This window comes from Grammomys surdaster, unplaced genomic scaffold (assembly GCF_004785775.1).
Source record: "Grammomys surdaster isolate TR1022 unplaced genomic scaffold, NIH_TR_1.0 254, whole genome shotgun sequence".
Lineage (NCBI taxonomy): Eukaryota > Metazoa > Chordata > Mammalia > Rodentia > Muridae > Grammomys > Grammomys surdaster.
Genome location: NW_021604695.1, coordinates 1543196 through 1569374, shown reverse-complemented (window position 1 = coordinate 1569374; position 26179 = coordinate 1543196). Strand labels below are relative to the sequence as shown.

At 41.8% G+C, this 26179-nt stretch overlaps 1 protein-coding gene and 1 pseudogene across 1 annotated transcript in view; one reads left to right on the top strand and one right to left on the bottom strand.

Annotated features, from left to right (window-relative positions):
• Positions 1–26179, bottom strand: part of Pigu (phosphatidylinositol glycan anchor biosynthesis class U) — a 71528-nt gene that overhangs the window by 30021 nt on the left and 15328 nt on the right. Inside the window, exons 3-7 of the mRNA XM_028775280.1 lie at positions 23096–23155; positions 21758–21820; positions 17125–17234; positions 14266–14366; positions 5019–5116 (exon numbers count right to left, since the gene is read on the bottom strand). Coding sequence (XP_028631113.1) covers positions 5019–5116; positions 14266–14366; positions 17125–17234; positions 21758–21820; positions 23096–23155 — 432 coding nt within the window. The remainder of the gene's footprint in view (positions 1–5018; positions 5117–14265; positions 14367–17124; positions 17235–21757; positions 21821–23095; positions 23156–26179) is intronic.
• On the top strand, positions 7495–7884 carry LOC114627450 (annotated as a pseudogene).

The following is a 26179-nucleotide window of genomic DNA, read 5'->3' as shown; positions in this document are numbered from 1 at the left end:
GGGAGAGGGAGAGAGGGAGAGAGACAGAGACAGAGAGAGAGACAGAGATAGAATGAATTCCAAGCAAAATGGAGGGAGGAGGGAAGAAAAAAATCTTCCTGTATTGTTCCAGGAGCTCCTTTAGCCTGACCCCTAGTCTCTCTCACCAACATCACCACTTCAAGCCTTTTCTCCCCTCCCCTACGTCTTTGTTTGTTTTGTTTTGATTGCTATGTTGTTCATGCTAGCCTGGACCCCTTTATGTAATCAGGCTGGCCCCAAACTTATGACATTCCCTCTGCTTCAGTAACCTGAGTATTAGAGTTACAAACATGTATTACCAGGAGGGAGGGGTTCTACTCAGCTTCTGGGTCTTGTACACTAGGCTTGTTTTTCACTGTGGACTCTAGTGCTGGGCATACCAGGACTGTTTGATTCTGCATGCTATCAGATCATACACTGTGAGTGTCTCTCTAATTTGGAAACTAGGCTCCAAGCCAAGGTCAAAGGAAGAGCAGAGTTGGGGGAAGGGAACAGATGGGCTCAAACTATCATTTTCATCAGTAACTCACCAGGGAACCAGATGCAGCATCCCTGCTTCTGACCCTCTGTCTCTTGAGAGGACAGAAAAACAGCCTTTGCCTTTGGCTCTGATGAGACATTAGCTTATCCACTATCTACATTTTGCAGTCTCTAGAAACTACCAGCAAAATGAAGGCAGATTTATGTTGTCAAAAGAGGAAGTACACTAATTTTAGCGTTCCTTTGATTCTAGAAAAGAAGTAGTTTTCTTTCCCCTCACTGCTCCTCATACTTACAAATTGGTAACTGTGTCTGTTCCATAACCACACTGCTGCCATGTGCATACCAATAACTACACTACCAAGCTCCCACTAGACTGTATTCTAGATACTCAACATGTATGAACCATTTCAACAGGTGCTATTATCCCATCTTACATTTTTATTTATTATTGCTATTACTATCATTATTATTATTGTATATGTGTGTGTCTGTATGTTTGTTTTTGTGTTTGTGTATGATACATAAGCAGGGTATGCTCACGCCTTGGTGTGAGTGTGGAAGTCAGAAGACCACTTTGGGAAATGAGGTATCTTCTTCTATCGTGGGTTCAGGGGATCTGACTCAGGCTGTCACGCTTGGGTGGCAACTGCTTTATGTGCTGGCCCATTTTGCTGACCCATTATCCTATTTTATAATTGAGGAAAGTAAAGACGAAAGTTAGACCAAGGGTGTCTGAACCAAGATGTCAGACGCTGTCTCCTAGTTCCTTTTGTCTTGTTCTGAGAAATCTCAAGTATGGAAAAAGGTTGAGATGATACAATCATCAAACACTTATCATCTCTTATCTATATAGCATCTATTGTCTATTTATCACCTGTTATCTATATAGTATCTATTGTCTATCTATCATCTATTATCTATATAGTACATATTATCTATTTATCATCTATTATCTATATAGTATATATTATCTATTTATCATCTGTTATCTATATAGTATATATTATCTATTTTCATCTATTTAGTTTTATTTTTCATTTTATACCTAATTTAAATTCTAAACCTTGCTATATTCAGGCTCCATTAAAAAGACATTTGTTTATTAATATTTTTATGTATGTATTTGTACATATATGTGCTACAGTGCACATGTAGAAGTCAGAGGACAACTTGTAGGAATTGGTTCTCTTTCCCCAATTTGATTCTGGTGATATAATTCTGGTCATTAGACTTGGAGGCAAGCACCTTTATCAGATGAGCCATCTTGCTGGCCTCGGGTCAGATTTCCTAAAGGATATACATATAAAAGATGAAGGGAAATTCAGCTGGTATGGAGGCATACATGTGTAATCCCAGCATTTGGAAGAATGAAGCAAAGGGGGGAAGGAAAGAAGGAAGAAAGGTGAAGGAAGAAGGGAAGGAAGAAAATAGATGGGCTAGGGAATTAGCTTAGTGTGTAAAGTGCTTGTTGTACAAGCTTGAGGACCAGAGTTCAAATCCCCCATCATCCCTAAAGTGTCTAGCATGTTTTCATGGACCTGTAATCACAGAGACAGGTGGATCTTGGGGGCTTGCTGGCCAGCCAGTCTAGCTGAACCAGTGAGCTTCATGGAAGTTCAGTGACAGGCACTCTCAAAGAATAAAGTAGACATGTCAGGTACAGTGGTATATGCCTTTAATCCTAGCACTAAGGAGGCAAAGGCAAGCAAATTTCTTGAGTTTGAGGCTAGCCTGGTCTATACAGTGAGTTCCAAAGTCACCCAGAATATCATCTAGTGGGACTTGGTCTCAAAAAAAAAAAAAATGTGGAGAGCACTAGAGAACACCTCATTTGGACTTCTGGCCTACACATACTAAAAACATTAGGAAAAAATATCAAAACCAAGTAATTTCACCACATAATGATCCGTCTACTAAACTGGCAACTATAAATCTACCTTGAAAAGCCAGTGCTGGCAGACAAGGAAGCAGTTCACTCCTCTGTGGGCACTGCTGGTGACACCACAGTCTGGCTCAAGCTTTCGGATGAACAATCTGGATTTGCATATAATAACTATAAAACTTTTCACAGGCTTAGATCCAACTAGAAAATAAGAAAAATTTTTTTCACTGGCTAGGAAGAAAGCTCAGAAATTAAGAGCACTTATTTCCTCTGTGCAAGCATGAGGACCCAAGTTCAAACTCCCACATTCAGATAAAAAGCCAGACATGGCTGCAAACATCCTTGAAACCCCAGCAGCCAAGAGGGTTCATGGGGCTTTTTGTCTACCAGCCTAGGTCCAAGTTCAGTGGAGACCCTGTCTCAAGAAAACAAGGAAGAGAATGCTGGGACAGGGTAGATACCTCCTCTGCCCTCTGGATGTTCAATTCACATGGGGACACACACACACACACACACACACGACACATGTATGTAAATGTATGTACATGTATATACAAAAAAAGATGAGTAAAAGGACAGAAGAAAGGTACACAGGAAAGAAAACAAAGGAAGGGAGGAAGGGAGAAAAGGAGGGAAAGAGCAAGGAAGGAAGGAAGGGAGGGAGGGAAGGAGGGAGGGAAGGAGGGAGGGAAGGAGGGAGGGAAGGAGGGAGGGAAGATTGATTTACTCCAGCTCAGCCTGGAAATGCAAGCCTGTAATTCCAGTTACTGAGAAGGCGTGCCTTACATAGTAAGTACAAAGACAGCTTGGGCAATTTAGTAAATAGTATTTCAAATTTTTTAAAAAGTAAGAAAAAGAAGCCGGGCAGTGGTGGCGCACACCTTTAATCCCAGCACTTGGGAGGCAGAGGCAGGTGGATTTCTGAGTTCGAGGCCAGCCTGGTCTACAGAGTGAATTACAGGACAGCCAGGGCTACACAGAGAAACCCTGTCTCGAAAAACAAAACAAAACAAAACAAGTAAAAAAAGGGCTGAGGCTTAGTGAAAGTACTTGAGTAGCATGGGTATGGCCCTACAGTCAATTCTCAGCACAAAAAGAAGAAAAGAAAAACAACTTTCTACTACATATTACTAATAAAGAGGAATAAATTCATCTTTTACCATTGTGTGCATCAACATGATTCTCTATCACCAAGTAAGTTATAACGGTAAGACATGGCCTGTTTTAATGAGTGAGGTGTACAGTCTAACGTGGCCTAACTGCTCTCCTGGACTTGAACCCAGTGCTGCTGACTACACACTTTCAGCAAACATCTCTCTTCTAAGGATAGACTTGGGTCCGTTTGGAGCCAATTTGATGTGTGTTCTTTTTTATAGGGTAGGCAAGTAGTTAAGGATCAAACCTAGAGCCTAAATGAATGCTAACTGTTGTGCTGTACTACCAAGCTACATCTCAAGCTTGAGGTGTACACTCTACACGAGCTGAAAAGAGAGATGGTTGGAAAGCACACTCCTTGCCGGGCGGTGGTGGCGCATGCCTTTAATCCCAGCACTTGGGAGGCAGAGGCAGGTGGATTTCTGAGTTCGAGGCCAGCCTGGTCTACAGAGTGAGTTCCAGGACAGCCAGGGCTACACAGAGAAACCCTGTCTCGAAAAACCAAAAAAAAAAAAAAGAAAGCACACTCCTGAGTCAGATTGCCTGCGCACAGAGCGCAGTGCTGTAATTTGATGGCTTAGGTGAGTGACCGAACCTCCCAAAATTCCAGTTTTGATTCCCATGTCAAGTGAAATCTATTTAGTCACCACACAGCTAATGATATAGCCTACCCCATGAAGTTTCTACGGTTAAGGTGAGGTGATGTTTGCAGAGGGCTTAGCATAAGTGCTTTACACGCAGGGTATTTATTCTCCACAAACGTTAGTCCTCAGTAGCCTTTGATACTGTGCTCTGTAGTGGCCACTTACTTACTATGTTCTTGTTTGCTAAGGGGCCTGGGTTGCAAAGTAGCGCAGAGGTCAGCCAGGGGTGATGGTATAAGGCTGGTCAGTGTGTCACGTTTCAAAAAAAAGGATAATACCTACCATCTCTTTCATTAGTGTGGAGTTTACTGCTTATTGCAAATAGCAGACACAGTTTAAAATTTCCCATTTTGTTTAATTGCTGTAAGACCTTTATAAGGCAAGTGCTCTTGATAAGAGTAAAAACTTTAAATGAACTCAATGAGGTCTATGTATATTGGGTGAAACAAAATACCGTGTTTAGTGGGTCCCTACTACAAACATTCTAAGTGAACTGTCTCTACACACTTGCAACGACAGACACAATTAGAACTTAGTGACTTTGAAGTCTCCTTTGTTTCATAATAGTCTTTATCTTTTCAAGTAGAAGTAAGGTGTCTTCAGTTCAAGGCCCAATTTCAAAAACATTTTAAAAAATGTTCTGTTTTGGTTTTGTGGTATTAGGGATTGAACCAGAGCCTCATGTATGCTATGTAAGCATCCAACCACTGAGGTACATCCCTAGCTCCAAATGCTGTTAGTGGACTGTGCCCTTCCTGCTCCGCCCCCGCCCCCCAGAAGGGACCAGGCCATGTACTGAGTATCACTGGGCAGTGGCACCAGCAAGTGCTTACCTGGAGGAGATAGAGAAGTCCTGGGGCAAACAAGGTGATTGGGTACAGAGACTGGTATGTTGCTAAGGCAAGAAAAATAGCACTGAGGAAAACGCTGCCTGTGAAAAGAAACAAAGGTGTGGAATAACCCAGCCTCGTCAGTCAGGGCTTCACTCAACAAGTCCACATCAATGTGAAACTCCTAAATTCTCAATGACCTGTCAAGTGTTTCCTGTATGCAAGGTACTATGCAAACTCAAACAAGCAAACTACTTGGCTTAGTTCCCATGGAAGTCAAAATCACCACCTTTAGCAACTTGTGACGCCATAGTTATGTTTCTTAAGAAAATTTCAGAGTCAGAAAGATTTATAAAAACTGTGGTCCAAAGGCTTACAAACAGATAACATCTATTAACCTCACGACTAGTGCACCAAGTTCCTGACCTGCACTTACAGCTCGTGACGCTCAGAGCTTCAAAACTCATCACTCGGTAACGCCTCTATCTCCAAGCTGCATGTTTCTTTTTTTCTAAATAAAAACCGATTATTGATGTTTACTTTTTGGTTTCACTCTGTAGCCAAAGCTGGCATCACACTTGCAGCAATCCGTTTATATAAGTCCTCCAAGCCCTCACATCAAGCTAAGAGTGTATTCTTTTTATTAATAATGAGTCTATTCTCTACACAAAATGGACTGCTATGTAATCACTATGAATGTACTAAAAGAATCTATGATGACATGAAAAGATATTTACAAAACCTTGTTAAATGAAATTTTAAGAGATAAAGCTTACGCCATCAGGTTCAGGTTATCTGTTTTCTTTCTAAAACTTTCGCTGGGTAGTGGTGGCGCACGCCTTTAATCCCAGCACTTGGGAGGCAGAGGCAGGCGGATTTCTGAGTTCGAGAGTTCGAGGCTAGCCTGGTCTACAGAGTGAGTTCCAGGACAGCCAAGGCTACACAGAGAAACCCTGTATCAAAAAACCAAACCAAAAAAAAAAAAATAATAATAATAATAATAAATAAAATAAAAAGATGAGGAAGTAGACAAAAGAACGCTGAACATTCTTCAAACCAAGAAACTGCAAACTAAGAATAATTGTGGTGGACAAAACAGTAGATAGGGAGATGACAGGGACAGGAGGAAGTTGGATGCAGAGGACAAAGAGCAGAGTTCCTGGAATAAGGCTGTCCCCCGTACTGATGAGTAACAGACAAGATGTTCTGGACTTCAGGTACTTGCTAAAACAACTAAGCAGACACAGAAACATGCCCAGCCAAGTCCTGACACCAAGAGAGGACTCCTCCCACCTTCTGTTATAGACTCTGGAACCAGAACCACATCACGGGGGTGGGGACTGGGGGTGGGAGGGATGGGGGTTGGTACCCATGAGAAAGGCAAAAGTAGGTTCAGGATTCCTTGACCTTGCCAAAAGCTTGAATAACAACTTGTGGGAAATTGGCTAAGAGTGGGGAAATGCTAGAGAGTTTTTTATTTCACGTGTTTTGTATGCATCTGGTAGGCCCATACATGTATGTGTTGTCCGAGTTGGAAGATTATTGCTCCAGTTCATTCATTCATACAAATAAGGTGAAAGTACATGACCATCACCTCATTCTTGGCCCCAGGAAACACCAAATAATGAAATAAACACAGTTACCTTCCTGCCCTAATTGCCTAAAATCAGTAATTGCTTGTCTGGAACAGACATCTGTAAGACCCAAGAGAGAAAAAAGGCTAAGAGAGGAATAGGGTGAACTTAGAAAATGTGCTTTGTTTGTTTATTTATGCACAGGGTCTCTATGTAGCCCAGGCTATCCTGGAACTCACTATGTAGGCCAAGTTAGCCTGGATCTCAGAGCAATCTGCCTTCCTCAGACTCCTGAGTTCTAGGATTCAAGGTATCTGCTACCACACCCAACCCTGGGATGACATCTTAAATAATTTTAATTGTTTTATTAGTACTAGGGATTGCAACCCATGACCTTGCTGGGCAATTACTCTACCATTGAGCTACATTCCCAATGCCTGCATGGAAATCTTAGGCAAGAAGAATCAGTTCCGCCTGCTTCCTATTAATAAGAGGCATTGACGTCCAGCTGGATACCTCAGCTCCACATTCCCTCTTACACCAGTCCCCAGGCCCACAGGTCCACCTCTGAAGTCAGTTCTTGTTCTCATCTGTCACCAGTGTTCAGAAATCTCTTTCTAGTTGGCCCCTTCCTTCACAGAAGCAGCAAAGGACTCTTGTAAAACAGGCAGTGACTAATCTACAAAGACTAGGCCAGGTACTGCAGCGCACACCTATAACATCAGCAAAGGCACGGCAGGAGCACCAGGAACTCAACACCACCTTCATCCTAGCTGAAATAGTCCTGGGCTGCCTGAGACCCTGTCTCAAAAATCAAAACACAGTTTGTTCCTGTTACTACCAAGTCACGTGACAGCAGAGGCTCAAGTGCATTCAATATTGGACTTCAGCCATAAGCCACTGCCATGGGCAAACAAGGCATGGCTGCTGGGATTGTTCATCCTGCCTGACAACAAGTACTGGAAAACACTCTCATCTACAATGGCCTACCATGTAGATCTCTCAAAGCTGCCAAAGACTCAGACAAGGGCCAAGCCCATCTTTGTGTGCTCGCGTCCAGCTGTGAAAAGCCTGTGTATGTCAAGTTGGTGGAGGCCCTTTGTGCTCAGCACCAAATCACATTAATTAAATTTGATGACAGCAAGAAACTAGGGGAATGGGTGTGCCTCTGTAGAGTTGATCAAGAGGGGAAATTCCACAACGTGGTTGGTTGTAGTTGTATAGTGGTTAAGGACTATGACAAAGCATCTCAAGCCAAGAATATCATTGAAGAGCTCCTCAAATGCAATAAATAAATAAATTTGGCTCTAGAAAAAACAAAGCCAGAGCCCAGCAGTGGTGGCACACATCTTTAATCTTAGCACCTAGGAGGCAGAGGCAAGAGGATCTTTATGAGTTCGAGGTTAGCTTGGTCTACAGAGCTAGTTCAAGGACAGCCAGAGCTACACAGAGAGACCCTGTACTGGAAAACAAAAAACAAACAACACAAAAACAAAGTTGGGCCATGGTGGTGCTGGTGGTACACGCCTTTAATCCCAGCATTTGGGAGGCAGAAGCAGGCAAACCTCTGTGAGTTCAAGGTTAGCCTATAAAGATAGATAGATAGATAGATAGATAGATAGATAGATAGATAGATAGATAGATAGATAGATAGATAAATTCCATCCATCCATCCATCCATCCATCCACCCATAGGCAGGCTTCTGAATTCCCAATGCATCAATCAAACTCCAAGACCAAGCACGACCCTCACTATCTGCGCTCTGTCTCTTCACCTCTCATCACTTGCCCACACGCCTGCCTTCCACTTACACCACCACTGCACGGTTGCTGAAACAGCATGCCCTTCTGTTCATGTGTCTGTGCTCATGCTATTCTTTCCACCTGAGCTCTTGCCCTGTCATCCCACAGTGGCCACAGAACTCAAGCAGCGTTAACAAAAGCCGTTACAGCTAGCACTTGATGCTCCCTTACTAGGTGGCATGCATTGTGTAATGTCTACCTCAAGTAGGTGCCAGACTCAAAGAGGCCTTCAGGGAAACATCGCAACAGCTTGCAAAAGAACTTTCAGCTCACTTTCTTGTGACACATTTATCATGATAAAATCACATATTCTACTCATTTCACACATGTAGAAACCAAGGCCTAGAAGTAAAGTTAAATACAGAACCTAAAGCTGCCCACCTTTGCCAGTCCATCCTTTCAACTCTTGTTAAGAAGACACTAGTAATGCCAGTTTGCCCTTTCTTCCCTATCTTGGGAATTTCTCAAGGGCAGTAAGTCTCTTCCTTTTGCAGCACACACAGTGAATGTGTAACTGACCGGATGAATGAATGTCAATCAGTAATATACATAGGAGAGCCTTTTAAAAAGCAAGCACATAGCTGGAGATGGTGTATCACGCCTTTAATCCCAGCACTCGGGAGCCAGAGGCAGGCAGATCTCTGAGTTCAAGGCCAGCCACCAGGGTCTACAGATCGAGTTCCCAGACAGTCAGGACCCTGTTCCAAAAAAATAATGAAAGCACAATAAAGCAAACCAATGCCCTTGAGGAAGAAGCCACAAAGCATTAACAGAGGGTAATGTAACCTGAGAAGCACAACATAAAATCTACTTTAAGATGGATCAAATCCTACAGATGGACAATTGAGAACTCAGAATGGCAGGGGCCTGGCATGGGGATGCTCTCTAGAATAAAATAATGACTGGATAGCTGAGGCCTGAATTCTGGGGTAGAAGCATGATGGTCCTACAGTTAATGGCCTGGTGTCTGGGTATGAGACAACAAGACAGGCATGGAGGTGCACAAAGACTTAGAAAGGGCTGGTAGGTTTTGAAGAAATCTCAGAAAGATAAGAAGAATGAAGAAGCCATCCAGTTAGGATGATATGTGGATAGCAAAGGGGCAGGGAAGATGGAAAAAATTAAAAGGTGACCAAATATTTCAGACAAACTGTGATAAACAAACACCAGAGTCTGCTGTGTCAAACATATGCTGGGTGTCAAGGAGATGGGTGACTCAGGTATGTCCTCATGGAGTTCGCAGTAAACAATACAAAATATAGGAAAGTAGTACATCGGAGGCAGGCCACACCCATTGGGGGATGCTGACACCTGAGCTTTGAACAGTGAGTAAGTGAGACCCAGCGGCTAAGGAAACAGCATATGAAGAATGGGAGGATTTGAGGGAGCAGTGCTAAGAATAGGCAGGATGCTAATTAACAGACAGTGGAGGGGGGCAGGGACTCTGGATGAGGACAAGTGACATGGAGGCTGGAGAATTAAGGAGTTCAAAGTCAATCTCTGCTGTATAGTAAGTTCAAGGTCAGCCTAGAATACTTGAGATCCTGTCTCAAGACAAAACAAACAAAAACAAAAAAGAAAGACATAGGAGTCGTTAGTATAAAGATAAATGAAGTTTCATGAACTACTGAGTCCTGGTACCCAGATTAAGAGGTAGAATGCTACCAGCATCCAGAAGAGAAACCTCACCCCCCTCCCCTTTTTTTGAGACAGTCTTCTATCACTTGGACTGGCCTTGGGTTTGCAATGTAGTTGAGGATGACCTTGAACTTCTGGTCTTTCCAAATGCTAGGTCCTCAGGTAGAGGCCAGCACCTCTAGTTTATGAAGTGCTAGAGATTATTATATCATCGAGGCAAGAGCTCTGCCAGCTGTGCTACATTCCCAGCCCAGTTTTTATATTTTTGTGTTACACCTGATATAGTTAAATTAAAACTTAAAATCTACCATATAAAATTGCAATAAGCAGGCAGAAGTCAAAGCGTGAAGGGCTTAGTTCCAAAAATAATCCAAAATTAATATATACAGGTCTAAAACTGAAATAATGTCTAACTAGGAAGACCTTTGACAAGAGGGATATGAGTTTTACCCCAAATGATATAACTTGCTAGTATTTGCAAGTACAGTCCATAGATTTCATGAGCAAAACTTGACCTTTGGCCTGGTCACTGATGAAAACATTAGGATAAACTAGCTAAGTGGATATGGGACTAGCTGCTGGATCAGGGAATGACATTACCCAATCTAACTCTGAATATATTTTCCAATTCCATATCAGGGTGGGGACCAAAACAAGCTTCTGCAAGGTGGTGCTTCAGGGACTGCACCATCCCGAGGGCCTGGGTAAGTGACACAACAGCAAGGCAGAGCAGGAGACAGACAGACGTAGGGATGAGACAAGAAGCCAGTGGGCTGGCTCAGGACATGAAGGTAGCAAAGGGATAGTCAAGAGTCTGGGTCATAGACAGTGACCTGTCCCAGGGCGGGCAGGCAGTGGGACAGACCAGAATACTGGCCAACAGGGCTAAGGTTCCATAGGAGTATCAGAAAAGGAAATTGCACCAGCATCTGAGGCAACAGGAGGCAGAGGAACGGCTCGAGGCAGACCCAGTGCACTCACATCCCTTGCCAACTGGGCTCTTTTAACAGGGAAGGCTGTTTCAAAGCAGTCTAAGCATACCAGTGGGAAAACGTCGAGCACTACTTTGTTCCAAACAGAACCATGAGCATGCCACATGCCATAAACCATAAACTGCAGGCTTTTCAATCACTATTACATCCCCATCTTACAGATCAGGAAGTGGAGATACAAAAGGACATAAGCCTAAACAATCTCCTTCCAGACCTCACTGTATCTCTGCACTATCATGCTGAGCTCAGCCTATATCTGAGCTATAATAAACAGAGGCAAGTGTGAGACTTTGTCTCAAAAAGCCAAAAAAAGTAACTGAAAGTGAATTATACTATCTTTAGTTTTACTGTTTATGCAATGCAACTTCTAGAAACAGGGCTTGAAGAATGTATAACTAACCCAGTTTCACTGAATGAACTATTATTAGGCATTACTAATATACTTGAAGAATCAAAGTGGGTTCAGAGAGAATATAACTAAGAGAGAATTCTTCAAATATTTTAATAGATTAGGAACACTGTGATAGACTCTATTCATAGCAGACAACAGTGGAAAACAAATGTCCAGCACTAGGGAAGAGCCAGCCTTCAGAACAAATGTCTATGAGACATGGAGATGGGGGGAGGGTGGAAAAACACTTGCTTTTTGTTTGGTATAAATTTATTTTATTCTTACCAAAGTGCTTGAACTATTTCTAATTTTTAAAATTAAAATGAAAATTACAAAGAAAATGGCAAATTTGTGTTTAATACCTGTATTACTTTAGAAAGAACCGCAGCACACAAAATTTATGCAGTGCTGGGAATTGAACTTATGGCTTTGTGTATGCTGGGCAAATTGCTCTACCAGGTAAGCTACATATTCAACCCTCTGTATTACTTTAGGATAGGCTCTCAAAAGAAGAATAAATAAGGCAGGCATGGAGGCACACGCTTTTAACCACAGCACTCAGGAACCAGAGGCAGGCAGAGCTCTGTGAGTTCAAGGTCAACCTCATTTACATAGTGAGGTCCAGACACAACCAGAGCAACATAGAGAGGCACAGTCTCAAAAACAAAAAGCAGAATAAATAAAAAATACAAACATTTTTTAAGACTACTGATAAATAGCCTTTCAGGAGGGTCATACAAATTTGTTAAACCAACTTGCAATGTTCATAAAACATTAAACAAAATTGTTTGTATAACATTTTAAAATGGCTATGAATTTATTCAACAGAAATCAAGTCATTAGTAAAAAGCTTTTCTTTGGAACCAAAACTATAGCTCTGAAACTTACTTAGAACCATTTTTCCCCCAAGTTAAAAAAAAAATTATTTGTGTATGTCCATAGAAGGAGTATGGAAGTCATCGGAGAACTTGTGAGAGCTGTGTCTCTCCTTCCATCATGTGGGTCCTGGGAATCAAATTCAGACTGTCACACTTAGTGGCAGGCTCCTTTGCCTGCTAAGCCAACTTGTCAGCTCTTCCATGCAACCCAGGCTGGCCTCAGACTCCTCACTATATTGCTGAGGATGACCCTGGAATCCTGACTCTCGTACGTTTACCTTCCAAACCTGAGATTACAGGCATGTGCTACTATGACTGGCATTACTTATACACTTTTGAATCAGGGTCTAAGTTGGTTGGCTGGCCCTCTGGTGCACTATGTAAGCAAAGGCAGGCCTTGAACTTATGACCCTACTACCTTTGTCTTCTAAGTAGCTCTTTAAAGTAAAGTGACATATCAATACTAATAACAAGAATAACAGTCATAGTAATAATAAACAAAAGTGACATTTTCAGCATTGGTCAAGGTGACACATATTCCAGTTATTTAGGCTGAGCAAGAAAGGTCCCTTGAACCATGGCATGTGTGTCCCTATGAATACATCATACACACACATAATAATAGATTAAATTAAAAACAAAAATGAAAAAAAAAAACCAATTCCAGGAAAAATAAGGCACAGTATAAGACTAGAGTAATCACACAGAAAAAAGCAAAAGTAATAATAAAAAATAAAAGTACTAATAGTTGCTGCTTTGTCCAGCAGTGAGCAATACACAGTGTTGTGAAATGTAATATTTGATGGCAGATTTATTTATTTATTTATTGGTGCCACAGTTTTCTTTTTGTTTTGGTTTTTTTTTTGTTGTTGTTGTTTTTTTGTTTTTGTTTTGTTTTTCTCAAAAAACCAAAAAAAGAAAAAAGAAAACAAGAAAAAAAAAGAAAATCAAACAAAGAGGAAGCAGAAACATTGGTACAAAAGTCCTATGAGAATCTCCACTTCTCATAATGGAACACAATTAAAAATGCCTAAAATGTATCATTCATAAGGTAACTACATAGTTCAGAATCACAGAAGTAAATACCACCAAAGTGCTGCTCCAAAGAAGCTGCACTAGCCAGTAGTGATGGCTCAGCCTGTAACACCAGCACTTGGGAGGTAGAGGCAGGAGGATTAGTAGTTCAAAGTCATCCTCCCTTAGCCTGACTTACAACAACAAAGGCTGGCCTTGACATCTTATAATGAGGATTGATTCTTCCTTCTTTCTGTCCTGCATTTACAAAAGATCTGCATGACTACAATGAGAGTCAATAACAACAAAGCTGGACTAGAGCTACAGAAGACCGGCATTCTCTTCTAGAGCTACAGAAGACAGACCGGCATTCTCTTCTAGAGCTACAGAGGACAGGTATTCTCTTCTAGAGCTACAGAGGACCGGCATTCTCTTCTAGAGCTACAGAAGACAGACCGGCATTCTCTCTCTCTTTTTTTTGTTTTGTTTTGTTTTGATTTTTCGAGACAGGGTTTCTCTGTGTAGCCCTGGCTGTCCTGGAACTCACTCTGTAGACCAGGCTGGCCTCAAACTCAGAAATCCGCCTGCCTCTGCCTCCCGAGTGCTGGGATTAAAGGCGTGGGCCACCACGACCCGGCAAGACTGGCATTCTCATATAATTTTCTTGGAACTCTTGAAAGATTATGTCAACAGTGATTCTCTGAGTGGTAGATTTTTAGGACTTTATCTTCTTTTCTCTTGGTTTATCAAAACTTTCTATAATAATCTTAATGTTATTTGTATGTAATTTTTTTAATGCATTTTTCTTTTTGAGACAAGTTTTTGCTATACAGTAAAGGCTGGCCTTCAATTCCAGATCTTTCTGTCTCAGCCTCCCAAATGTGATAGTAAGTACCATGTCAGCTCGTGCATGTGTGTGATAAAACCCTGTATCTTTTATATTCTTCTTGGATGTCTTACCTTTTATTGTGGTCAAAATGAAGAAAGCAATGAGGGTGTTGTTGATGGCACAGGTAGACTTGGCAACACAAGACAAGATCGTGTAGGGATTTAGGAGATAGCTAGAGAAAACACATAGATTTGTCACTGGCAAATCTGACCAATGGACCAGAGAGTCCTGGCCACCACAACCATGAAGTTCAACTCATTTATGAAAAGAAAGAAAACTTCTTAGAAAAATCACCCCAAATAGAAGAGGATAAAGTGGCACTGGACAAATAAAGGCACTCAACATTATTATACTATATTGTGTGTGTGTATATATACATATATATATATAGTCATGTTTCTATTTAAGAATCACAAAGATCCTACAAACTAGCAAAAAAATCTAGTTTTTATTTTGTTTTTAGTGCTTTTTTTTTGCATTGTTGTGTGGTTTTGGGGTCTCAGGTAGCACAAGCTGGCCTTGAACAGATAATGACCCTGCATTCCCAACCCTCTAGCTTCTACCTTGTCAGTGCTGGGATCTCAGGTATGTACCACCTGGCTAGCTACATTATCCTACTTTTGTAGATGAGGAAACTGAGACTTAGTGATTAAATAACTTGTCCAAGTTTTTAAAGCTATTAAATTCACTCAAAAATCAGGTCTTCCTGGTTCTAAAGCCAGCATTCTTTCTAATAAGCCCTCTTCATAGGCAGTATCTCCTTAGCCAGACCCATGAACAAAGTATTCTCTTAATTCTACACATTAGTTGGCACAGAACTTCACAGGACATCTTGACCTCCTATTATGAGAGTTAAGCTGGAGTCTTTCTCCACTAAGGTAGGAAAAAATGGAATTAGAAAATGAATCTAAAGTGGTTTTGAGTTGGAAAGTCTTACACAGTCAGAATGGATTCTCTTTATTTATTTCTGTCCTGCTTCTACAAAAAAATCTGCATCAGCTAAAATGAAAACAAATAACAAAATAACAGTAAAGTAAAACCAGCTGTACTCAAGACCAGGAGAAATACATAAGAAGAAAATATAAGCCAACAGTGGTGGCACACACCTTTAATCCCAGCACTTGGGAGGCAGAGGCAGGTGGATTTCTGAGTTCAAGGACAGCCTGGTCTACAGAGTGAGTTCCAGGACAGCCAGACTACACAGAGAAACCCTGTCTCGAAAAACCAAAAAAAAAAAAAAAAAATGAAGAAGAAGAAGAAGAGGAGGAGGAGGAAGAGAAGGAGAAGGAGGAGGAAGAAGAGGAAGAGGAGGAGGAAGAAGAGGAGGAGGAGGAAGAGGAAGAGGAGGAGAAGGAGGAGAAGAAGAAGAAAATATAACGCAAAGCTAGAAAAACAAAAGAACTACAGCTGTACAATAACCAGCCTCAGACAAGTCTATAGCTTTACAATAACAGCCTCAGACCTGGCTGAGTTTCCCAGCAGACAAAGGAAGAAAGGCCAGTTACATAATTCTGATTATCAGAAAGGAAGAAATACACCAGTGTCTTAGAAAAAGATTATAATAATTATTCACAAGTAAAGGCCTTAAGTCTAATACTACCTCCTATGAATGTAAGATTAGTAGTTCTAAAACCAAACGCCTAAAAACTCTTGGGGGTTTGGTGGGTTTTTGTTTTTTGTTTTCCCCAGCAATCAGACTTGTTACACAACCTTTAAAGAAATGGCTGCTGCTATTATGAAACTACCCTCAGGGGATATGAGAGTCTATAAGGATTCATTATGTTGCCAAATGTTTGGTCTTATTAAAGTAGTTCCCATCAAATTTCTGAAATATGTAGTTGAGAACACATATACCAAAATTATCTCATAGAAGAAAAAAACACAAAACCATTTCTAAGTAGTGGGTGACACTAAAGAAGCAACTGCCTAGACATCTACCTGAAATACTGAATAGGAAATTTACACAGAGCAAAGGCTCCTAAAAAGTAGCCCGCCCCCTAGAATACCTAAGTGGGCATCAAACTCACTGTGTAGGTGAAGCTGACCTTGAACCTCTGATCTTCCTGCCTCCTGTTCCCAAGTGGTAGGATTACAGACAAGCACTACAGTGCCCAGTTTATTTGGTGCTGAGGATCAAACCCAGGGCCTTGTATGCCATGCAAGCAAGCTACCGACCAAGCTCCCTCCACAGACCCTTGTTTTCTGATATGGAATACTGCTACATTGCATAGATCAGCCTCAAACTCAGCAGTCCTTCCTCCTGTGGCTGGGATCACAAACATGTGACACCATGTCCAGCTTCTAATTCTAAAAAATTCTAAGGGCATGTTTTTCCATGAGGAAATTTATGTTTTGTTTAGTATGTGTTCCTAGAAACTAGCATGTTATTAATATCTGGTGACTACAGGCTGATTAAATAATTCATTTTGCCTATCTCAGAAACACAGACAAGAATGATCTGAGAGGATCATACTCACTGGCGCATTAACTACTCCTAGAGAATTCTTTCTTAAAGCGTCACCTAGCCCAGTTTTCTGAATTATAAACAGGGAACTAAATCATACATGAAATACAGAAGCTATGTGAGACAGCAGCACATAAAGACCAAAATTTTATTCAAAACACTACTAATAAAGAACTACCATTTTTTAGAAACCCTAGCTACAATCAGGTTGGAGCCCAGGCCAGCACTGAGTCAGAAGGCCTTTGAGAAGGGTTGGATTGTGCATGTCCTTGTGTGAGTCTTTGTCTCAACAGAGACAGAATGGCTCTGTCTCTGTCGCTGGCCAAAACCCCAGTTGTGCAAGAGAAGTACAGCAAATACTTGATGACTAAGACTGCAAATCTCTACAACTACAACACGGGAGAGTTTCGTCAGATTTTCCTTGCATTTGCTGGCACTGAGTTCTGATTTGTGGGGGAGTACTTACAACAGGGCCACTTTCAGAGGGATGTAGCGCATTTCCATCGGGGTTCGGATGAGCTCAGCCACATCTGGGGCATACTGGTCCAATTCTAGGAGAAGTTTCTGCTTTTTAAACTAGAGGTGGGAGAGGGCACACAAGACACATAAAACAGATGATTTGCCATTGCTTTCAGGATGAAAACAAAAATCTTTGTCCTGGTCTGTACCACGGTTTGTCCTACCCTACCTCTCCAGTCCTCACAGTCAGTCTCCCACCAACCTCACCAAGTCCCAGATCCTCATGCTCCAAGAACTCTCCCCTAGCTGACTCTCACACAGCCTTGAGAGCTCAGCTATGACCTCCCTTCCCGGGAAGGTGTACGCTCCTTTAGGTGTGTATACACATTCTACTGTAAACACTCTTTCACGGCAGTACTTCTAACTGACTAATGCCTGGCTCCTCCCTAGAGTCTAAGTTCCACAAGTGTTCGGGATACTTAACTTGCTCTCTGTGTATGCCTAACACTTAGCACAGTGGGCAAATGAATGGATTAACGTGTGGCAAAGCCACTTAGTCATTCTCAGAGGTACCATCAGTGGTGGCAGGGCTTGAAAGTTCCATCAGCAAAACATGTTCAAGCAGTTTCAATGACCTGGATGCACAGTGTCTCAGGTTCCCTTCCTCATTCCTCTATCTCAAAGGTTTGTTTGTTTGGTCTTCTTTTATACTCTCATAGAGGAAGTGTGAAGGCATTATGATGGAGAAAGGAACAGGAATGGCTGGGGAGCTGGAGTTAGGACGCATCACACAAGGGTGCAAAGTTCTTTGTTCTCCCTGATGTATCCCAACAAATTCTTGGGTGGGAGTTCCAAAATAGAAACATCATTGCAGAAAAGGATAGATTAGGCTCAACTGGCTACCATCAGCTAGCATTCATATCCCACAGGCTGACAGGGGAAAGAGGGCAGGCTATGAAGTCCCCTCAGAACCAGTTTTCCAGGATGCTTTGCAGACTACAGGGATAAAGTCTCAAATCCTACCAAGACAAATGTCCCTGGACTATAAAGATCCTTGTAACCAACGGAGAATTTTAAATGTAATTTTTACTTATCCTTTGAAACGTCAGACATGTGCCTAATGGTATTTTAACCACAGCCAGCTCCAACTACTGACTCCTGCTGTACTTTGTCCCAACACATCCCTCACTACTCTCTTTCTTTCTTTTTTCTTTTTTTTTTTTTTTTTTTTTTTTGGTTTTTCGAGACAGGGTTTCTCTGTATAGCCCTGGGTGTCCTGGAACTCACTCTGTAGACCAGACTAGCCTCGAATTCAGAAATCCACCTGCCTCTGCCTCCCAAGTGCTGGGATTAAAGGCATGTGCCACCACTGCCTGGTTTACTACTTTCTTTTATTTTATGATATGGCTGTCTTGCAAGCAGCATGTGTCTGTGAACCACATGAGTGCCTGGAGCCTGGAAAGATCAAGAGGGCTCTGGATCCCTGGGACTGGCATTCTGAACAGTTGTGAGCTGCCATGTGGGTGCTGGGAACTGAACCTGAGTTCTCTAGAAGAACAATCAGGGCTCTTAACCACTGAGCCATTTCTCTAGAGCCTCTCTATTTTCATCTGTGTGCATGGTTGTATGTCTGTCTGTGTGTATAAGAGAGAGGGAGCAGGGAGAGAGGCAGAGACTGAGAGACCAGCTGAGTTTAATTAGTTACTTGCATGAGCATGGGTGGGAGGCATTACTTAGTGGAGCATAAACATTTTGCCAATGATGACAATACTCAAGAAAGCCCTTAACAAAGTAGGGCCTTTCAGGAATACATGTACTGACATTCTACCTAAATCAATAGCCATATGTCTGGGTATAGTGGCATATACCTGTAATCCCAGCACTCAGGAGGTAGCCCAATTAGGGCTACATAATTAGTTCTAGGCCAGTCTGAACAACATACAGAGACTCTGTCTAAAAAACAAACAGGGCCAGCAAGAGGGCTCAGAAAGTGAAGAAACTTGCCCTCAAGTCCAACAGCTTGAGTTCAATCTCTGAGACCAACATGATGGAAGACAAAAACCAATACCTGCAAGTTGTACTTTCCATGTGTGCCATCACAAGTGTATACACATAATAAATAAGACTCAGAGTATAGCTCAGTAGTAGACTGCCTCACATACATAAGACCCTGGGTCTTTTTTTTTTTTTTTTTTTCAGAGCTGAGGACCGAACCCAGGGCCTTGCACTTGCTAGGCAAGCGCTCTACCACTGAGCTAAATCCCCAACCCCGGGTCTTTTTTTTTAAGATTTATTTATTTATTTTATGGATATGAGTATACCATTGCTCTCTTCAGACACACCAGAAGAGGACATCAGATCCCATTACAGATGGTTGTGAGCCACCACGTGGTTGCTGTGAATTGAACTCAGGACCTCTGAAGAGCAGTTGGTGCTCTTAACCGCTGAGCTATCTCTCCATCCCCCTGGGTCTTATTCTACACACTGGAAAAGAAAAAAAAATAGAGCAGTATATGATGTGACAGCAGTACTGAGAGCTGCTGCTTCCAGCATTCATATAAAGGTGAAACATACCTCTAGCCCCAGGACTAAAGAGGATGAATCACAAAGATCACATTCTAGGTCCACCTGAGCTATATACCAAGACCCTGTCTCAAAACACAAACAAAAAGGCTGGGGATATGGCTCAGCCATAGATCACTGGCCTTGGGGTTGATTCCCAGCACTATAAAAAACAAAAGAGCTGGTATTCGAAATGAGGTCATTTGTGACAGAGTGTTGGTCAACTCACTCAACCAAGAGATCCGATATCATAATAATCTGAACTCTGGAAATAGAGAAACAAAAATATTTCAAATTTTAATTCAGTCTTGGGGATAAGAGCACCCCTTGGCACACTAAGAAATAGCATAGTGAGCTGGACATGGTGGTATATACCTATAATCTAGCACTCAGTAGAAACAAGATTAAACATTCAAGGTCATCCTGGACTACCAAGTAAGAGCCTGTCTCAAAAACAGGAACAAAAACACAGAAAACCACACACACACACACACACACACACAAACACACGGGGCTGAAAAGATTACTCAATTGTTGAGAGCATTTGCAGAGGACCTGAGTTCCATTCTTAGCACCCACACGGTGACATACAACTCCACCCACATGGTATCTGTAACTCCAGATGCAGGCTATCTGACACCTTCTTCAGACCTCTGCAGGCACCAGGCATACATGTCCTCTCAGAAGCCTGGACAAGGAGAATGGTCCCAAGATGCCATTCTCCTTGGCTATTACATAATTAGGAATAAACTTTACATCAATACTTTTTCTCACTTATTTATTTGTATGTAGGAGCTCACATGTAGCGTGGCATGCCTATGGAGATCAGAAGTCTACTTGCTGGAGTCAGTTCTCTTCTTCCATCGTGTGGGTTCCAGGGACTGAACTAAGGTTGCCAAGATTGGCAGCAGGCATGTTTATAGACTAGGCAATCTTGCCAGCCCAATATGCCAAATTTTCTAATTAAGATTATTCTTTCAGGGCTGGGGAGTGCAGCTCCGTGGGATGGCACTTGCCTAGCATTTTCCAACGCCCTGCTTTCAATCTCCAACCCCCAAATTACTGTCTGAAGGAAAACTGATTTATCAACAATGGGAATCCAATTTTACTTCAAGAGGCCTAATACAGTGACTTAAAAGGCTATGTTCATTTTCCCTTTGAAAAAATAAACTAGCCGGGCAGTGGTGGCGCACGCCTTTAATCCCAGCACTTGGGAGGCAGAGACAGGCGGATTTCTGAGTTCGAGGCCAGCCTGGTCTACAGAGTGAATTCCAGGACAGCCAGGACGACAAGAAACCCTGTCTCAAAAAACCAAAATAAATAAATAAATAAATAAATGAAAAATAAACTGATAAAAGAGAAGACTTTAAAAGTTTTATTTTAGGGGCTGGAGAGATGGTGCAGTGACTAAGAGCACTTGTTCATGCAGAAGACCCAGGTTTAATTCCTAGCACTCATATGGTGGCTCACAACCTTTCATCACTCCAGTTCCAGGGGATCCAACATCTTCTGGCCTCCAGGGCACTGCATGCATGTGGTACACAACCACACATGCATACAAAATACCCCCACAGAAAATAATAAAATTAAATTAAATTAAAAAATAAATAGAATACAATTTTATTTTAGATAGTATATCATTAAGCCCAGGCTGGCCACAAACTGGCATAACGCAGAGAATGGCCCTGCACTTCTCACACATCCTTTACCTTCTAAGCGCTGGGACTGCAGGTGTGAGCCAATACAAACATGCCTCCCCCTTTCTTTCTTTGAAGTGTGTGTGCGTGTCTACATGTGTCTGTATGTGTGCGGTAGTGCACATGTCACTGCACATAAGTAGAGGTCAGAGGATGACTTCCAGTCATCCTTTCTCTCCTTCCACCATGTTAGCCCTGGAGACAGAACTCACCAGAGGCTTGCTGGCAAACGCCTTAATCCAATGAGCCATCTCACCAGCCCTGCTGAACTTCCTAACATTCTTACATACTTGGATCTTTAAGTGCATGACTTCTGATTCTTTGCCATAATAAGTGAGTTACCAAATCCCACCAGCTTTGTCCTACCCACTAATGACTTACCACAACTTTATTGAAGTCCTGAATTGCAAAATACAGGGCAATAGCAGTAAGGGCATCTGTTATCTGTCAAGAGAAAGAGGAGTAATAGGAAACAGAACCAGGTCAGTTCAGGATACTGGATGCTGCCAGGCCTGAAGAACTCTGGTTACCCAGTACCAAACTCACAGTCAGGCCAGGCTTACTTAGGGAGATGGGACAACAAATCCCCTGGGTTATTATCCAGTTAATCTGATGGCCATGTCTCTAGAATACCAAGTTAAATGAAAATAAGCCAGGCATTGTGGTTAACACCTGTAATCCCGGAAGGCTGAGGACTCTCATGAGTTCAAGATCAGCCTAGGTTACATAATGAGACTGTCTCAAAAACAAAACAAAGACATATATATGTATGTTTGTGTATAAAGATAAATGACAGTAATACCCACTGATCTGTAAGCCTCAGGTAGGCCAAGTGCCTCACACATTCCAAGTCTTGAATAAATAGCAGCCAATAAAATTAAGGAAGACTTCAGGGTTTCTTTTTCCCTTTCTTTTTTTTTGGGGGGGGTGGGGGTGGGACGGGACGGGGTGGGATGGGGTGTTCAACAGGGCTTCTCTGTGTAATCCTGGCTATCCTGAAAGTCTCTCTGTAGATTAGGCTGGCCTCAAATTCAAGAGATTCACATGCCCCTGCCTCCTGAGTGCTGAAATTAAAGGTGTGCACCACCACCTCCTGCTAACTTACAGCTAGCAGTGTTTTATATCCTGACCCAGATTTACTCCAGACCAATGTTTCCAGCTGCTCTGCTCTCATAACTCGCCCTGTCATATCAATCTTCAATTCTTGTCCTTGAAAGCCTCTTCAGCCCCCTCAGAATATCTTGGCAGGATGCTTAGGGAACTCAGGATCCCCTCCAAATTGACACAGTTAAAGCCAACCATAGAATTTGAGGCTACAAAATTGAAGACCACATAGTCCAGAAACCAAAGAGTAAGAAAGAAGAACTGGTCAGAGTCCCTGCCTATTCCTCACACACCATCCTGCCACCCCAAAGCCAAGGTCCACACTAAAGATAGTAAGGCTTGCCTCTTGCTTTCTGAGAAACTCCACTTCCTGTTTTTCCTTTCCATTTTTTTTTTTCTCTTATAGACCAGGGTTTCATGATAAAGCCCTTGCTTGCCTGGAACCTGCTATGACCAGGCTAGCCTCAAATTCACAAAGATCCAACTGCTTCTCCCTCCCAAGTGCTAAGATTAAAGCCATGTGCCAGCACCACCCAGCTCTTTATTTTCTTAAAAACAAACTATAAATACAAATCTGTACATAGAGATATTGATTTTCTCTGGAAAGATACTTACCATAAATACCAATTCTGCATAATCAATTAAGAAGTGAAAGAGGTATATTATTAATGGAGTCTGTAGGAAAAAAACAAAGAGGAAAAAAATTAAGTTATACCTTAATATAATTTATTAATTTCCAAACTGGGGATGGGGAAAAACTTATTCAGCTAAAACATCTGGTTCTTCCTGCAACTGTATCCTCTACTAATTGAAAAACTTGGCATCCTGAACCACATGGTATCACTGAAAATGTCAACAGAATATAGTAGAGGAATTAACAAGACCTGATATTAATTCGAAATGTGCCTGGCATGTGTGGCTTGGTAGTTCACACTTGCAGTAAACACTCAGGTGGTTGAGGTGAGAAGACAGATTGAACCTAGGAGGAGTTCAAGGCCAGCCTTGGCACTTCAGTTTACCCCATCTGAAAAAGTAAATAGGGGATAGGATATAGCTCAGTCTCTAAGATGTTTGCTTGGGATACATGAAGCCCCAGGGCTGGTCTCCAGCACTGCAAAAACCTAGTATGATGGTGAGTGTTTATACTTCCAGGATTTAAGTGCAGGGGCAGGAGGGGAGGGGAATCAGAAACTCAAAGTCATCTTGGATATAGCAAGTTCTATGCTAATCTGGGCTACATGAGATCCTGTCTTGAAAATAAAAGAAGAAAAGAAAGAAAGGAAGGGAGGAAGAGAGAGGGAGGGAGGGAGGGAAGGAGTGAGGGAGGGAAGGAGTGAGGGAGGGAGGTACACTCCATACAGGACAGAATGTTGAATGGAACAAATTAGGAAAATTTCCTTCCTCTATTCTCTGATAAGTCTATCTAAAAATGTTAATTCTTGCCTTGATGGGCAGTGATATCACACTCCTTTAATCCCAGGACTTGGGAGGCAGAAACAGGCGGATTTCTGAGTTTGAAGCCAGCCTAGCCTACAGAGTGAGTTCCAGGACAGCCAGAGCTACACAGAAAAATCCTGTCTTGAACCCCCCCACCCCCAAAGACAAGGTCTTATGCAGGCCAAGCTAGCCTTAAATACACTGTGTGACCAATGATGCTTTAAGTTCCCTCCCGATGCTCCTGCTTTGGCCTGCCAAGAACAGGGGTTACATGTGTACCACCAAGTCCAGCTTCAGCAGGTTCTGTTTTGTTCTGTTTGAGAGACTTAACTTGTGGGTTCAGTTTTTCTCATGTAGTAAACATTATACTGATTTGCTTTGTTTTATTAATCCAGGTAAGTAGTATCTTCTAGACATTTATGTACATTTTCATCAAAATTTCCATCTCATTAACATAAAGTTGTTTCTAATATTTCCTTTTTTTTGTTGTTTGTTTGTTTGTTTGTTTTTTGTAATAGTTCCTTTTTTGTTTGAGGCAATACATTCTCCTCTTAGCACTAACACAAAAATTTTGGTATGTTGCTTTTTTTCCACTATCATTCAATTAAAAATATATTTTAGGGGCTGGAGAGAAGGCAAAGAGGGGTTAAGAGTACTTGCCATTCTTGCAGAGACCTGGAGTTAGGTTCCCAGCACCCACATTAGGTGGCTCACAACTGCCCGTAATTACAGTTCCAGAGGACCTGATGCTTTGGGCTTCCTGTACACATAGCACTCACATATACACACAATTAAAAATAAATCTTTTAAAAAGACAATATACTCTAATTTCCATGACATTTTTCTTTGAGACTACTTTGAAATGTACACACTAGCCCGGGTTGGGGGGGGGCGCTGTGTTCATTATGTATGAGTCCTATGCTCAATCTTCAGTATAAATACAAAAGAGAATTTGGCTTAAGTCCACATATTTGTTGTTTGTCTGTTTTTGAGACAAGGTTTCTCTGTATAGTCTTGACTGTCCTGGAACTCAGAGCTCTTCCTGCTTCTGCCTCCCGAGTGCTGGGATTGAAGGTGTGCCACCACTGCATAGCTTGTCATTTATTTTTGAAGTATTGGAAATGAAACCTTGGGCTTTGCACATGCTAAACATTCTATCACTGACCCCGGCTCTTCTTTTTATATTATTGTAACTTATTTGTAGCTTAACTCTAATATCATCATTATAAGTGCAATACATGATTTTAATAACTTAAAGTATGTTCTGACTTACTTTATGGTTTATCATTTGGTGAGTCTGGGCAAGTGATCTACATACATTTGAAAAAAATGCAGTTTAAGGGCACAGTATTCTATATTTTATATAAATATATATTGTATATAAATATATTCTATATACAATTTGTATGGTATACAAATCTGCATGGTATAGTTTTATGGTATATACATTATAATTTGTATGGTAATATTTTTTAAATTTCTACATCCTTATTGATTTTTGAATCAATTTTTATCTTATTACAAAATAATCCTCTTCGTGTCTAGTAAAGTGGGGTTTTTTGGTTTTTGTTTGTTATGTTTTTAGCTTTAAAGTCATCTGACAGTAATAAACTATATTAACTCATCAAACTACTATTGTATGCCACCTTCCTTCCTTCCTTCCTTCCTTCCTCCCTTCCCCTCCCCTCCCTTCCCCTCTCCTCCCTTCCTTCCTTCCTTCCTTCCTCCCTTCCCTCCCCTCCCTTCCCCTTCCTTCCTTCCTTCCTTCCTCCCTTCCCCTTCCTTCCCCTTCCTTCCTTTCTTCCTTCCCTTCCCTCCCCTCCCTTCCTTCCTTCCTTCCTTCCTTACCTTCCCTCCCTTCCCCTTCCCCTTCCCCTTCCTTCCTTCCTTCCTTCCTTGCTTCCTTGCTTCCTTGCTTCCTTTTGCTTTTTGAGTTTAAGAGACAGTGTCTCATATAGTACAAACTATCCTCAAACTCACACTAGGTAGCCAAAGATCATGTTGGACTCCTAATCCTCCTACCTCTTCTTCCTATGTGGTAGTATTATAGGTGTGTGCCACCATGCCTGGATTTATGAGTGCCAGGGATTAAACCTAGGGATTTGGGCTTTGTACACGTAAGCATGAATTCTACTAACTAAGCTACATTCCAAGACCAAGCTTTTTCAATAAAGAGCATATATTGAATGTAATCTGCCCTATGTTGTATATCAATCTGAATGGCCATAAATTTTCCCCTAAGTCCTACTTCAGTGACATTCT